Source organism: Triticum aestivum, chromosome 2B (assembly GCF_018294505.1).
Source record: "Triticum aestivum cultivar Chinese Spring chromosome 2B, IWGSC CS RefSeq v2.1, whole genome shotgun sequence".
NCBI lineage: Eukaryota > Viridiplantae > Streptophyta > Magnoliopsida > Poales > Poaceae > Triticum > Triticum aestivum.
Genome location: NC_057798.1, coordinates 76,645,999 through 76,660,025, shown reverse-complemented (window position 1 = coordinate 76,660,025; position 14,027 = coordinate 76,645,999). Strand labels below are relative to the sequence as shown.

The 14,027-nt window shown below is 47.9% G+C and overlaps 1 protein-coding gene across 1 annotated transcript; it reads right to left on the bottom strand.

Annotated features, from left to right (window-relative positions):
• Positions 1 to 11,730: 11,730 nt before the first annotated feature.
• On the bottom strand, positions 11,731 to 13,427 carry LOC123040532 (uncharacterized). The gene is made up of 2 exons (XM_044463347.1): positions 13,299 to 13,427; positions 11,731 to 13,217 (listed from the first exon to the last, which is right to left on the bottom strand). Exons 1-2 carry the CDS (start codon positions 13,370 to 13,372, stop codon positions 11,912 to 11,914), a joined length of 1,380 nt encoding a protein of 459 aa, XP_044319282.1. The 5' UTR covers positions 13,373 to 13,427; the 3' UTR covers positions 11,731 to 11,911.
• Between the last annotated feature and the right edge of the window lie 600 nt (positions 13,428 to 14,027).

Below are 14,027 nucleotides of genomic sequence, written 5' to 3'. Positions count from 1 at the left end.
TCTGGTCACGGGATCATGCATTACGGTACGAGTAAAGTGACTTGCCGGTAACGAGATTGAACGAGGTATTGGGATACCGACGATCGAGTCTCGGGCAAGTAACATATCGATAGACAAAGGGAATAGCGTACGGGCTTGATAGAATCCTCGACATCGTGGTTCATCCGATGAGATCATCGTGGAGCATGTGGGAGCCAACATGGGTATCCAGATCCCGCTGTTGGTTATTGACCGGAGAGTCGTCTCGGTCATGTCTGCTTGTCTCCCGAACCCGTAGGGTCTACACACTTAAGGTTCAGTTACGCTAGGGTTGTAGGGATATGTATATGCAGTAACTCGAATGTTGTTCGGAGTCCCGGATGAGATCCCGGACGTCACGAGGAGTTCCGGAATGGTCCGGAGGTAAAGATTTATATACGGGAAGTCCTGTTTCGGGCATCGGGACAAGTTTCGGGGTTATCTGTATTGTACCGGGACCACCGGAAGGGTCCCGGGGGTCCACCGGGTGGGTCCACATGTCCCGGGGGGCCACATGGGCTGTAGGGGGTGCGCCTTGGCCTACATGGGACAAGGGCACCAGCCCCACATAGGCCCATGCGCCTAGGGTTTGAGGGGGAAAGAGTCCTAGGAGGGGAAGGCACCTCCTAGGTGCCTTGGGGGGGAGGGAAACCCCCTTGGCCGCCGCACCCCCTAGGAGATTGGATCTCCTAGGGCCGGCCACACCCCCCTTGGCCCTCCTATATATAGTGGGGGGGAGAGGAGGGACTTCATACCTGAACGCCTTGGCCTTTGGTTGCCTCCTTCTCCCTCCCCAACACCTCCTCCACCTCCATAGTGCTTAGCGAAGCTCTGCCGGAGTACTGCAGCTCCATCAACACCACGCCGTCGTGCTGCTGCTGGTGCCATCTCCCTCAACCTCTCCTCCCTCCCTTGCTGGATCAAGAAGGAGGAGATGTGGCTGTTCCGTACGTGTGTTGAACGCAGAGGTGCCGTCCGTTCGGCGCTGGTCATCGGTGATTTGGATCACGTCGAGTACGACTACATCATCACCGTTCTTTTGAACTCTTCCGCTCGCGATCTACAAAGGTATGTAGATGCATCTAATCACTCGTTGCTAGATGAACTCCTAGATGATCTTGGTGAAACGAGTAGGAATTTTTTTGTTTTCTGCAACGTTCCCCAACAGCAGGACCTCTGTCCTTTTCATCCCCACAGATCATATGTCTTCATTTTCATAATTGCACAAAAAACCATTCGGGGCTGATCGTATTCGAATCATAGCTTAACCTCTTTTGGGTCCGACCCAGATCGTATTCGAATCAGAGTCGTTAAATATTCCTAAGGTCATTTGGCAGCTTCCTGTTCAAACATAGGTCGTATTCGAGCCAAAGAGAACATAGCTGTCGGTACCCACTTGATCGGCGCAATGCCAAAACTCACTTGGGGGCTTCTTGATCGTATTCGAATCATAGTTTAACCTCTCTCGGGTCCGACCCAGATCGTATTCGAATCAAAGTCGTTAAATATTCCTAAGGTCATTTGGGGACTTCCTGTTCAAACATAGGTCGTATTCGAACCAAAGAGAACATAGCTGTCGGTACCCTCTTGATCGGCGCAATGCCAAAGCCACTGGGGGCTACATGGTCGTATTCGAACCCTAGCTTAACCCCTTTGGGACGGTTTACTGATCGTATTCGAATCAGAAGCCTTAAGTTTGTCTTTATATTCTTTTTTGCTTAAGTTTTTTTTGAAAGAACATTTTGGATTTGTCTTATGATCTTTTTTTGTCCGTAATTCAAGACATATAAGGTTTTTTGAGCCGGCTTAACTTTGAAAGCAATTAGTAGCCCGGCTTGTGACAAATTCCAAGAGAAAGTCATGGTTTATAAACCGAGTCATCACCATTACTGTCCGGGTCATTAAGCCGACAGTGGAAGCTTGATATCTCAGGTATAATGTTATCACAATTATATTACAAGTTCTAATCAGAATTGTTTATAACTCATATTTTTATGTGTGATAATTATAACCCGCCCTGCGGTGAGTCGCCGAGGGTCTCTGTGATTTACCTCTGTGCAGAGTTAATTACAGGATTTCTTATGCACAAAGGAAATCAAAAAGCATAAGACGGAGTAAAAATATGGTGGCGATTTAAAGCAATGTTAAGGCATCAAAACGTGCACGAAGGCACGATGCAGCAAAGTCATATCTACTCCTATTACATGACTCCCCAAGTCAAAATGATCAAGCATTGTTTTCAGCAAGGCTACAAATATAAGCCGCCTGATGGGTTAGTTCTCTTGATTGCCTGAAGCTTCCGGATCAACCCTTTTCGCTTCTTCTTCCTGCTCCTGAGCCTGGAAGGTTGATGATGACCAGTCAATGCCACTCAAAGCTTTAAATGCAGCTTCGCCATCAACAAGCCCAGCCGGGTCAATCTCAGGAGCGAAGGTGTGCTTACGGAGTGGGGGGGTCAGACTGGTCACTTCATAGTGAGGCGTTGGAATTCTCCGGTTCTCCGCATCGTAACCCGCATGGTACTTGGAGAGATCCGATTCTTCAGCAATTATGGTGGCTACAGGGCGTATTGCCTTTACACAGGCAGCAAAATCTTCTTGTTCAAAGGGCGCACCGTCTTCTTTGAGGCTCCGATACCCAATGGCAATGTCAGCCGGGTCTAGTTCCGGAAGCCAAGCCTTGGCCCGGCTCAACGCAGCTATAGCACCAGATCCTTCAAATGCCCTCTTTAGTTCTGTAATCCGTTGGGGCAACACAGAAAGCTTTCTTAACACATCTGCCAATAGGGTAGGAACTTCATTGGACAGAGCCACGCTAGCTAAAGCGCGCTGAGACCCGTTTATAGTTGCTCCACCAGGGTATAAACCGCCTTCAGCTGATCAGAGAGTCCTGGTTCAGATTTGAGCTCCTAGGGCCTACATAGCAATGTCAGGTGCGTTAAGAGACAAAATTTTTATGATCATTGAAAAGTATAGATTCTCTACCTTGCAGGGCGACTTACCAAAGATTGCGGTAACCATCTGAGTCACAGGGCGGTTTAAGCCGGACAATTCATTGGTTACCTTCTCAAGAGCCGCCTCTGAATTAACAGCTCGTTGGGTTAAAGCTTTCTTTTCATCAGCCCAAGTTTTTCTCTCCACCTCAAAGTCGGCCTTCAGCTTCTCTTGTTCAGATATGCTAATTCAAACTTGAAGTTGCCTTTTTGGATTTCTATTTCTTGTGCTTCAGGTGGTTCTTTAAATCAGCAATGTCTGTTTGTAATTGGCTGGTGACAATTCCACGACACCCTGCAAGGTTGCTATTGGATGGTTGACCGTCTTGCCTGCCATAGTCTTTCCCACGATGTATTTTATGTGCTCTGCCATCACATCCCTGAGGACATGAGATTCTCCTTATAGGTTGTTCCTTGTGCAGACTATCTAAGAGGACGTACGCCTCTCGGCGTGTGCTGGCACCAATTGGATCAACAACATTTTACTTAGGAGTTAGACTCGTGCTAGTTTGGCCGAGCATCCCATGTTCCTCAGCTCTGGGTAGTTTGTCCATGCTTTTGTGCGTACATCATATGATGTAACCACCTCTTTAGTTATTCTAACTTCTTCTATCAACGGAAAGATACACATGCTTGTGCATATTCGTGAAAAATACACACATGAGTGGAATGCAATATCTACCCAGTGTGGAGTGCACCGTCGGTCTCAATGTGGAAAACGGAGGGAACTCGACTTTTGCCTCACAGTCACCACTTTCTTCTGAAACGTTCTCGAGAGAGCCCATGCCGGAAGGTTCTGGTTTCCACGAATGTGTGTTGACAAGCGACGGAAGGCCGAGGTTTAGGCGTTATCGATGTTGGAACGAAATTTGGACATAACAATTGAGTTCCTTTTTCTTAAACTTCAAGGGTTCCTTGAGGCGACTATATCTCACTCGTTGACTCCTCAAGATTTCCTACTCATGGACTAGCCCACAGTAGGAGAAGTAACACTGTGCCCGTTGTGAGACATAAGTTTGTCTCACCTTCAGTATTCCCGCGAATGGGCCAGCCAAGCAAGCGTTTTTCTGCACGTTGGAAAAGTTCGTTCTTTTGTTGCGCAATATTCTTTTGGTCTGGTTTTATTTTTTCTGTTTGTTTTTCTTTTTTGGTTTTCTTTCTTTCTTCTGTTCAGGTTTTTAACTGTTACTTATTTCTTTTTTGTTTTTCTTCCCTTTTTATTTTTTTGTAAACATATTTTTAATGGTACAAAATATTATTAATAAATTATGAAAACGTTTATTTTATTGTATTAACATATTTTAGATATCACAAGCATATTTTTGAAACGCGTGAACATCTTTTAAAATTTACGAACAATTTTCGGAATGCTATCAAGTTGCGTGTATATTTGTGTACATTGAATGAACATTTTTTTAACATTTTCAAAATTTATATAAAATATGTTTCTGTTTCAGAAATATAAGTATATGAAAGTAATAAAAGAATGGGCGAGGGAACCGGCGCTGGCGCCGCGCTGGGCTGGACCATTTGGGGCCGCTCCCTTTTTCTATCAACAACGGTGGCCACTTCCCCTTGCGGCCCATTTTCATCCTCACAGGACATAGCGCTGAACTGAACTCAAATACAAGTGGTCAGTCTCAGCCGCCGCCACGCCTCCTCCAGCGTCACTCGGAAACCAAACCAGGATCAGATCCAATCAGATCACATGAGCAAGAGGCGAAAGAGGAGCAACCTCGCCGGCCGGCATCCCCTGCCCCAACGCCGCCGTGAAAACGAATGGTCAGCCCATCCCCCCCTGCCTTCTATCCTATCCTAATTTCTCTTGTTTCTCTGACGATGGTCTAATTTATACGGGCAGGCGAGATTGGCCCAACCTCAGGCTGGACGTGGCGAGCGGGCTTTTGGCCCGGCTCGCGGCCCGCGAAGGACCGGACCGAACGGTCCTGGCCCGGTAAAATACTTGGTTGGTCCGAGCTCAAGAATCAGGCCCGAGAAATCTTCGGTCCGGTCCTGTTTTTGACCGAGCCGACCGAGCAGACCGACAATCCCAGCGGCGACCTGCGCGAAAGGAGTAGTGGAGGAGCAGTGTAGGGAGCGCTGCACCTTCCCGCCGTCGTCGACCGTCGCCGTCTTCACCTGCCCGTAGTAGACTGCCTCCTCTACGTCTGGCCGCCGTCGATCATGCCAGTTTACAACTGCTGTCGAAGTTTCACAAAATACAGTTTCGTCAGATGTAGCAGTAAGCTGTTAGAATTCAGTTTCGTCAGACAATACAGTTTTCTTCAGTTTCGTCAGAAAATACAATTTTCTTGGAAGAGCAACCATGGCAGCCGTTTGAGCACAGCACGAACGTAACGCAAGCCACCATCTGGGAGCAACAATCGATCGGTCGTGATTTTTTGATCGTGGGAGAAAAGCTCAACCGTGATTTTCGCATCCAACTAATCAGGCAAGTATTTTTGAAAGGCAAGGAGTAGATGTAATAGCGCCCAATTCCTATAATCATGGGCCATCACCCCATGTTGCAGTTTCCTTTTTTATGCAGTCGAGATGGAAACAAAAAATACGACGGAATCACGATTTGATCCGAAACTCATGGCGCCATTTGAGGAAGAACTCGACGTCAGGTTTGATCCTCTAATCACGGCAAGGCCCATAAACAGAAAATCTTGGCCGCATACTCGTTCTACATTACTTGCATGCAATAGGGAAAACTGCTAATGAACAAATATCTGCAGGTTCGTGGGTAACAGACGCGCCGCCCAGCGCACACCTCGCCCACCTTGCCGCCGGCGCTCTCGCATGAAGCCCACCTTGTCACAGCACCAGCGCACGTCGCACACCCCGCCGCTGCACCCGTGCAAGTCGCCGCCGGTGGTCGTTGGCCGGTCCGCTCGGTCCGGCCCGGGCTTGGCCGCTGCCGGTCCGGTCCCAGAAATCAGGACCGTTGTGATGCTCGGTCCGGTCCGGTCCGGACCGCCGGCGGCCGGTCCAAACGACGGCTCGGACCGGGACCGGACCGGCCCGGACCGTGTCCACCCCCCAACCTGCCGACGGCACTCGTCGAGGACATCGCCGGCCGGCTGCTCAGCCACGACGTGGCCGAGTACATCCGCCTCCGCGCCGCGTGCAAGGAGTGGAGGAGATGCACTGCGGACCCGCGCGAGGGATGCAACCACCTGGACCCCCGCTTCCGCCTGCGCCGCTGGATCATGCTGTCCAACCGCACCGACGGCGACGGCCGCCGCTTCCTCAACCTCTCCACCGGCGCCAGCGCCCGCGTCGACCTCCCGGAGCTCTCCCGACACCACCTCGAGGCCAGCACCGAGGGCCTCCTGCTCCTGCGCGACAAGGCGAGCCACGCCGTGCGCCTCCTCAACCCGCTCACCAGGGCCCTCACCGACCTCCCGCCCGTCACCGCGGACCTTGGCGGCGCGTACGCCGTCTGGACGGGGCCGTTCCATTCCGCGGCGCGTATCATCTAGCCGGCGTCTCTGACGAGACCTCCCCATCGTCAGTCGTGCTCTTGATGGCTGACCGTCACCTTGGGCGTGCCATAGCCTACGCCAACCCTGGTGACCAGCGTTGGGCGGTGGTGGATGACGAGATGTGGAGGCCAGACCAACCCTTGTCATGTTGATTCTCGTCGGCCTCAACCATGCAGGGGCGCTTCTACTTTGCAACTCTAGAGGGGTACATGATACAGGTAAGGCTCTGCCCAGAGCCTCGTCTGGTGCCCGTGGTCGTCGACCAGCCCAACACCCAGTACAACATGTTCTGCTACCTCGTCCCTCCCGACGACGACCACCATTGCGGTGGCGGCATGCTCATGGTGCGCCACTACCTCAACCTCGATCACCTCAGCGCCGACGAGCGAAGAATCATGAAACGCAGGAGGAAGGTCATGGACGTGATCAGGATGGAGCACCATGTGAAGGCGCAACGGTGGAACCTGATCCAGGTGTTTGAGGTGGATGTGGCCGGGAGGAGACTTGTTCCGGTGGAGGACATTGGCCGGCACCGCGCCGTGTTTGTCGGGGACGTGGCGTGCTTCTCCCTCTCGACCAGGAGGTTTCCATGCGTGGCAGGGAACGCCGTGTACATGGGGGCGCGCGGTGCCCGCTGCCCTCCTGTCGGCGTGCGGTATCTGGCGGACAAGACTGCTGATCCATCGTTTGTGTTCACCACCGACGCGCCAGGATTTTTAGACTGTATATCAGTGAAACAGTACCGCCAGAAGGCACCGGAGCTGAATCTGGTGCCTCTTGCTCGCCCTTGTACGCTCCAAGAGTACCTCGTCTGTTGCGCAGGCCTACTCGGCGGCCTCAAAGACTAATTCAATCATCGATCATCAGCAAGTTAAGGGAAGCATATGCATGTTGTTCCCTTCTAGTATCAGAGCTCTAACCCTTGGGCGTTAGAGGTTGTCCTTTATTTTTCGGTTTGTTTTTTTCCTTTTTGGTTTTCTTTTTCTTGTTCCTGCTTTTTATTTTTATTTATTTCATTTCTTGTTTTTCTTTTTTGTAAGCATTTTTATATTTTATAAACATATTTTTAATGGCACATAACATTTCTGATAAACTTTGCGATCATTTCTTATATTTTCTTAACATTTTTTAGGTATCATAAACACATTTTGAAATGTGCAAACATTTTTTAAAATCTAAGAAAAATACAATGTAGCAGAGTTACTCTTTCACTGTATCAGTAGGTCTAACCAAAAGATCGTAGCTTATGGCATGAAAGAAAATAGAACCTAGAGAAGCTCAAATGGCATAATAAAATATTAATCTTCTTGTTATTGTTTTGGCCCAGTCACCTGACTCGCCTTGAAAAAAGGAGCCCAATCACTTGATAGAAATTGTTTACGATATTATCTCTAGCTCGCTCAGCTAACCAAAGATAAAAGTTAAAATGACACTGAAGAAACAAACAAAATATGCTATACCTAATCTCATCACCGGACAGACGATATCTCTGAATTCTATTCTTTTATCTCTCTCAGTGAAACTATACTGAAATTGCAGTTGCATTGAGGAGAAACAATTATTAGGAGCTCTTAGCTTAAAAACATATGTGTGAAGTACGTGCCGTTTGACTCTCGATCTTCCAGCCAAACGCTTTGTTGGGATTAAAGATCTTCCGTCGCATCGAGTCAGGTTCTGGAACTGTCGAAGGCATCCGAAGAGTCAAGAGACATGACCGCTCACCTTTATTTACCAATCCTTGGCATCTCGAAATCTTCAATTTGAACTTGGCCAGCGCTTCCAGGTCGCATCATCAACCACCTTGAATCCATATGGAGGGGGAGGGGTTAGGGATAGGTGGAATAGAGAGAGAATGGCGGTGTGCCGCCTGCTCTGCATCTCCGAGCTCCCCAACATGCCGCGGATGCAGATCCTGAGCCTGTTGCCGCTCAAGTCAGCTATCCACACCGGCATGAGAGCATGAGGTTTAGGATCAGCGGCGGCTCGTGCCATCCTCACTCAGCCTCGGAGTCCCGTCTGGTGCAGAGACTAGATCGCGTACTCACGGTGACACGAGAGTACGAGACTCCACCCAATCACGTCAAGGTGCTGCTCAGCCTGGGCGGAGATGCGCGCAGATAGAACCTGAACCTGACCTTGCCATCCGACGCTCGGGACATGGCCATCTACCTGTCAGCTCGCAACCAGAGACACGAGCACTCTCTTTGTCGTCCGCCCGATAGGGACCGTATATCTCGGCTTGCCGGCGTCGTTGGATGCTGCGGAGTGTGGACGGCGGGGTCGTCGACACAGACATGTTCATGTCGCGGTTTTATGCTGCTGGAAGGCGCTGACAATTACGGCGGGTCCATCCCGTGGAGCTGCTCCCAGGACTCTGATGCTGCAGTGCAGATCAATGCAAAACCGGAACAAAATCACAGGTACCTTCTGCTTTGTAGGCTTACAGTGACCTGATGCCAAAATTTGAAGTCCATAGTTTGTCGTTTGCTTGCTTATTTTATTTAACAAATTTTATTGGCACGTCGCATCTTTTAACAAGCTTTGTTGAGAAAATTACAGAATCTGTAATGCTTACAGTTTAGTCCATTCTGATTATGGTACCTTGCAGATTATATATCTGTATTGTTCCAACTAGGCTCCAACTTAATTACTCCATACTGTGTGCACATCCTAACTCAAGAATTTGCAAGTTGGTAATTTCCTTTACATTTCATTTGGATGAATTTTAACTCCCTATTGTTTATATATAGATATAATTGCAGGAGTCATAGGTGGCATCTTCCAACTGCTCCTGCTCCTTACCACTGGCACTGTGGCACATGCAAGCAACCCGATCAAGGTTCTGAACAAAGCTGTCTACCCGCGCGTCTTTGTACTCCATATTGCCGAAGAGCAACGCTATCTTCCTGGTGCCACCGCCAGCATGGTTGTCAGTTCTGTCACCTCCAATTTAACAGTAGTGGCCTTTCTGTATCTCAGTCAAATTTTCTCAAGCATTCGACCAAAGTGGGAATCAGTATATCCACTAGCACAGTTGGTTATTATGAGTTGAAGCGGAGCTCGGTTTAACAAGGTGTGGAGAACTCTGCGAATTTTGCTGGTCCCATTCAAGTTTATCTTACTTGTCTTTCCTAGGCGTCTATTGATTTAAAAAACTGTATTCATCATAAAGGAGAGACTGAAATAAATCTCTATAGGTTGTCGCCGCCGGTGGAGTGATTGTCATGAATATGGTTCTATAATAATATATATTTTTACTCAAAACTCACAAGGTAGAATTAGTAGCTTCCTTTGGCTTATGTCAGTGCCTGCTTGCAGTAATACTTTTTGAAGCAATGTTAAGGGAGTTGACCTGGTGTTGAAAGCTAACTTCATTTGCTTGCTGTATCTGCAGTTCTGCAATGTTAAGGAGTATGTCAATCTTAAACTTGCAAAACTAAATCACCTAACCAACATCTGCCTTTGAGTCTCAAAAAAACATCTGCCTTCGACGAATACTCCTCTTCATCAAATCATGTTTCTATTTGTGTGTATATAAGAACCAGTGTTAAATGCTATATGGAAGTATGAATAATATTCAAAATACTAATTACAAATCCTCTATCCTATTTAGCATGTACTTAACCGCATGCAGACTTCTTGCAAACAACCAAATGGAGATCAGTGGCCCATTAGTAAAAAATAAAACAACCCTTCCAATGGTTGTTGAGACCAAACCATTAAGCATTTAGAAGCCTACTAGATGTCCCGCAGCAACGCGCGGGATATTCATCTAGTTATATACAAAAAACATGTACACTCAATATTAGCAGCAGCAGCGTCAATAATTGTTATCAGAAACCAAAGAACTCAAGCTGGGTCACAAAATGGCTCTCCCCCTATGAGTAAATCATAGGTCATATGAACTAAAGCGCTACATGTATACTCATTTGCTGATCTACTACAGCCATTCCCTCAAACATCTCATGGGCCACTTAACTACTCCCTCTGTCCCAAAATATAAGAATGTTTTTAACACTACACTAGTGTCAGAAACGTTCTTATATTATGGGACGGAGGGAGTAATACGGATCAATCCTGATGGTCGCAAAATCATCACATACATGCATCACAGAGAGTGAATCTTCTGCTGTCCCTTCTGTATTTGCACTAGCTGAGGAAGAAAAGTAATATGTCAGTACAATCACAAGACATTTTAGTTAAGCAAGCATCACTTGCAAAAATGTGGGCAGCAAGCAAATCCAACCTGAATCATTGTAGTAGAGAAGGCACCCTTACGTATTAAAAACCAAAAATGGCTAGCAAGCTGTAACAGAGAGCTCGCTTCCTATATACAGTTTTCTGAACTACTCCCTCCGTTCCAAAATGCTAAAAAAATTTGGAACAGAGGGAGTAAATGCTAAAAAATTATTCGCTCAATATAAAGCAAGGAGATAATGTAAACAACTATTTTGAAAAATCCATGCTGCACAAACATAAGAATTGTTTTTTATTTCAACCTAAAGAACATGCTCTCCTCTGTCTGAGATTTATTTAACAAAAAGAGATCCATGCTCTCCTCTGTCTGAGCTCTATGAATCTTTTTTCCTCTGAAATCAAATTGCATACATATAGATCCAGTTACTCTACCATTGCTGCTTACATTTTTCTAAAGAAGGATTGCCATGTAGTTTAAGCAAAAATGTCTAAAAGTTAGATCCTTCTATAATCTTTGTACTTTAATGTTGCTGAGAGCATATTCGACGAAAAAAATGTTGCTGACACACTGAGTTTGGAAGCTATAAATTTGACACTTTCATTGTTTGTCGTACAAGGGATCAACTGTTATCTCCGTTCAGCGCCTCTTAACTTGGTATGCATGCATTACAAACAGTTCTAGTGTTATTGAATGTATATTTTTCAAAAGATATAACAAATCACTGGAATTAACAGTGCATTATTCAGAATTTGGTACACTTGGAACTCTGGGACAAAGAAGCAAATGTATATAGGCCATTATTCGTGAACTACTCACGAGTAACGTGTCTGTGTGTTCAGTTTGGTTCCCAGTAAGGATTAGTGCCACAGGTTCATATGCATTTTCTATGTAGGTTTAGAATTATCTAGCATTTCAAAAAAAGAATACTGAAACATTGGTTTAAATGTACAGGTAAAACACAGGTGGTTTTACATAATTCTAGACTAGCTTGTATGTCCATCCTTCATAACTTCCTGGAGCACCACAAGGTAGAAATCAACCAATATATTGGAAGGATACATCAGCTCGAACTTTAAAGAGAACAACAAGTGGTTTTGTACAATACGTACTACAATGCTCTGTCCATCTTTCAGATTTTTTTGATTCAACATAATGAGAAATGAACAGAGGAGGAGACAACATGCTTCCCTTAACTTGCTGATGATGACTGAATTAGTCTTTGAGGCCGCCAAGGACGCCAGCGCAACAGACAAGGTACTCTTGGAGTGTACAAGGGCGAGCAAGAGGCAGTAGATTCAGCTCCGGTATCCTCTGGCGGTACCGTTTCATTGATATATCATCTAGAAGCCCTGGCACGTCGGTGGCGAACACAAACGATGGATCGGCAGTCTTGTCCGCCAGATACCGCACGCCGACGGGAGGGCAACGAGCCCCAAGCGCCCCCATGTGTATCGCGTTCCCTGCCACGCATGGAAACCTCTTGGCAGAGAGGGAGAAGCAGGCCACGTCCCCGACAAACACGGCGCGGTGCCGGCCAATGTCCTCCACCGGAACAAGCCTCTTTCCGGCCACATCCACCTCAAACACCTGAATTAGGTTCCACCGGTGCTCCTTCACAAGGTGCTCCACCCTGATGACGTCCCTGGCCTTCCTCCTGCGCGTCATGATTCTCCGCTCTTCATCGCTGAGGTGATAGAGGTTGAGGTAGTAGCGCACCATGAGCATGCCACCACCGCGGCGGTGGTCGTCATCGGGAGGGACGAGGTAGCAGAACATGTTGTATTTGGTGTTGGGCTGGTCCACAACCACGGGCACCACACGAGGCTCTGGGCAGAGCCTCACCTGTATTATGTACCCCTCGACAGTCACAAAGTAGACGCGCCCCTGCATGGTTGAGGCCGACGAGAATCGACATGACATGGGGATGCCGGGCCTCCACATCTCGTCATCCACCACCGCCCAACGCTGGTCAACAGGATTGGCGTAGGCTATGGCACGCCCAAGGTGACGGTCAGCCATCAGGAGCACCACTGACGATGGGGAGGTCTCGTCAGAGACGCCGGCGTAGATGATGCGCGCCGCGGACTGGAACGGCCCCGACCAGACCGCGTACGCGCCGCCAAGGTCCTCGGTGACGGGCGGGAGGTCGGTGAGGGCCTTGGTGAGCGGGTTGAGGAGCCGCACGGCGTGGTTCGCCTTGTCACGCAGGAGCAAGAGGCCCTCGGTGGTGGTCTCGAGGTGGTGTCGGGAGAGCTCCGGTAGGTCGACGCGGGCGCTGGCGCCGGTGGAGAGGTTGAGGAAGCGGCGGCCGTCGCCGTCCGTGCGGTTGGACAGCATGATCCAGCGGCGCGGGCGGAAGCGGGGGTCCAGTTGATTGCGTCCCTCGCTCGGGTCAGCGGTGCAGTTCCTCCATTCCTTGCACGCGGCGCGGAGGCGGATGTACTCGGCCACGTCGTAGAGGAGAAGCCTGCCGGCGATGTCGTCGACGAGTACCGTCGGCAGGTTGGGCCAATCTCGCCTGCCCGTATAAATTAGACCATCGTTAAGAAAGCAAGAGAAATTAGGATAGGATAGAAGAAGGCAGGGGGGATGGGCTGACCATTCGTTTTCACGGCGGCGTTGGGGCAGGGGACGCCGGCCGGCGAGGTTGCTCCTCTTCCGCCTCTTGCTCATGCGATCCGCTCGGATCTGGTCCTGCTTTGGTCGAGAGGCGTGGCGGCGGCTGAGACTGACCCGCCTTGGTATTTGAGTTCAGTTCTTACTCCACGATATATATGAGGATGGAAATGGGCCGTAAGGGGAAATGGGCACTGCCGCACATAACATGTGATTGCTGGGCTCAGAGAACCCCCACAAAAATTTTGCCACCATTTCACTCAGAAAAAGGAGGGAGCGGCTCAAGGGGCTGGCCCAGCTAGGCTGGAACGCCGCTTCTTCAACGCCTTTTTTTATTGTGTTAGTACTTTCATACTTATATTTTTGAAATGGAAAAATATTTTATTCATTTATTTGAAAATATAACCGCTCCTTTAAAAGAATGTTCGTCCAGTCTAAACAAGATACAAATTGTACTATTTAATAAAATGTTAATGCAATATACAAATGAGTATATAATGTAAAAAGTTAATGTTTTGTACCATTCAAAAATGTTCTTGGAATTTTACAAAAATATACAACATAAAACAAGTCCGTGCAGATTAAAAATTATTTGTACCATTCGAAAAATTATAAATTACATTTAGTAAAGTCACAAAATTTGAAATTTTATCCATGAAATTTTAAGAAAATGTTTATATAATATAAAAACGTTGCATAGCATTAAAAAATG

Coding starts and splice junctions, on each gene's coding strand:
- LOC123040532 (XM_044463347.1), bottom strand. CDS start 13,372: ATGAGCAAGAGGCGGAAGAGGAGCAACCTCGCCGGCCGGCGTCCCCTG. Junction 13,218..13,298: donor CGCCGCCGTGAAAACGAATG/GTCAGCCCATCC, acceptor TTATACGGGCAG/GCGAGATTGGCCCAACCTGC.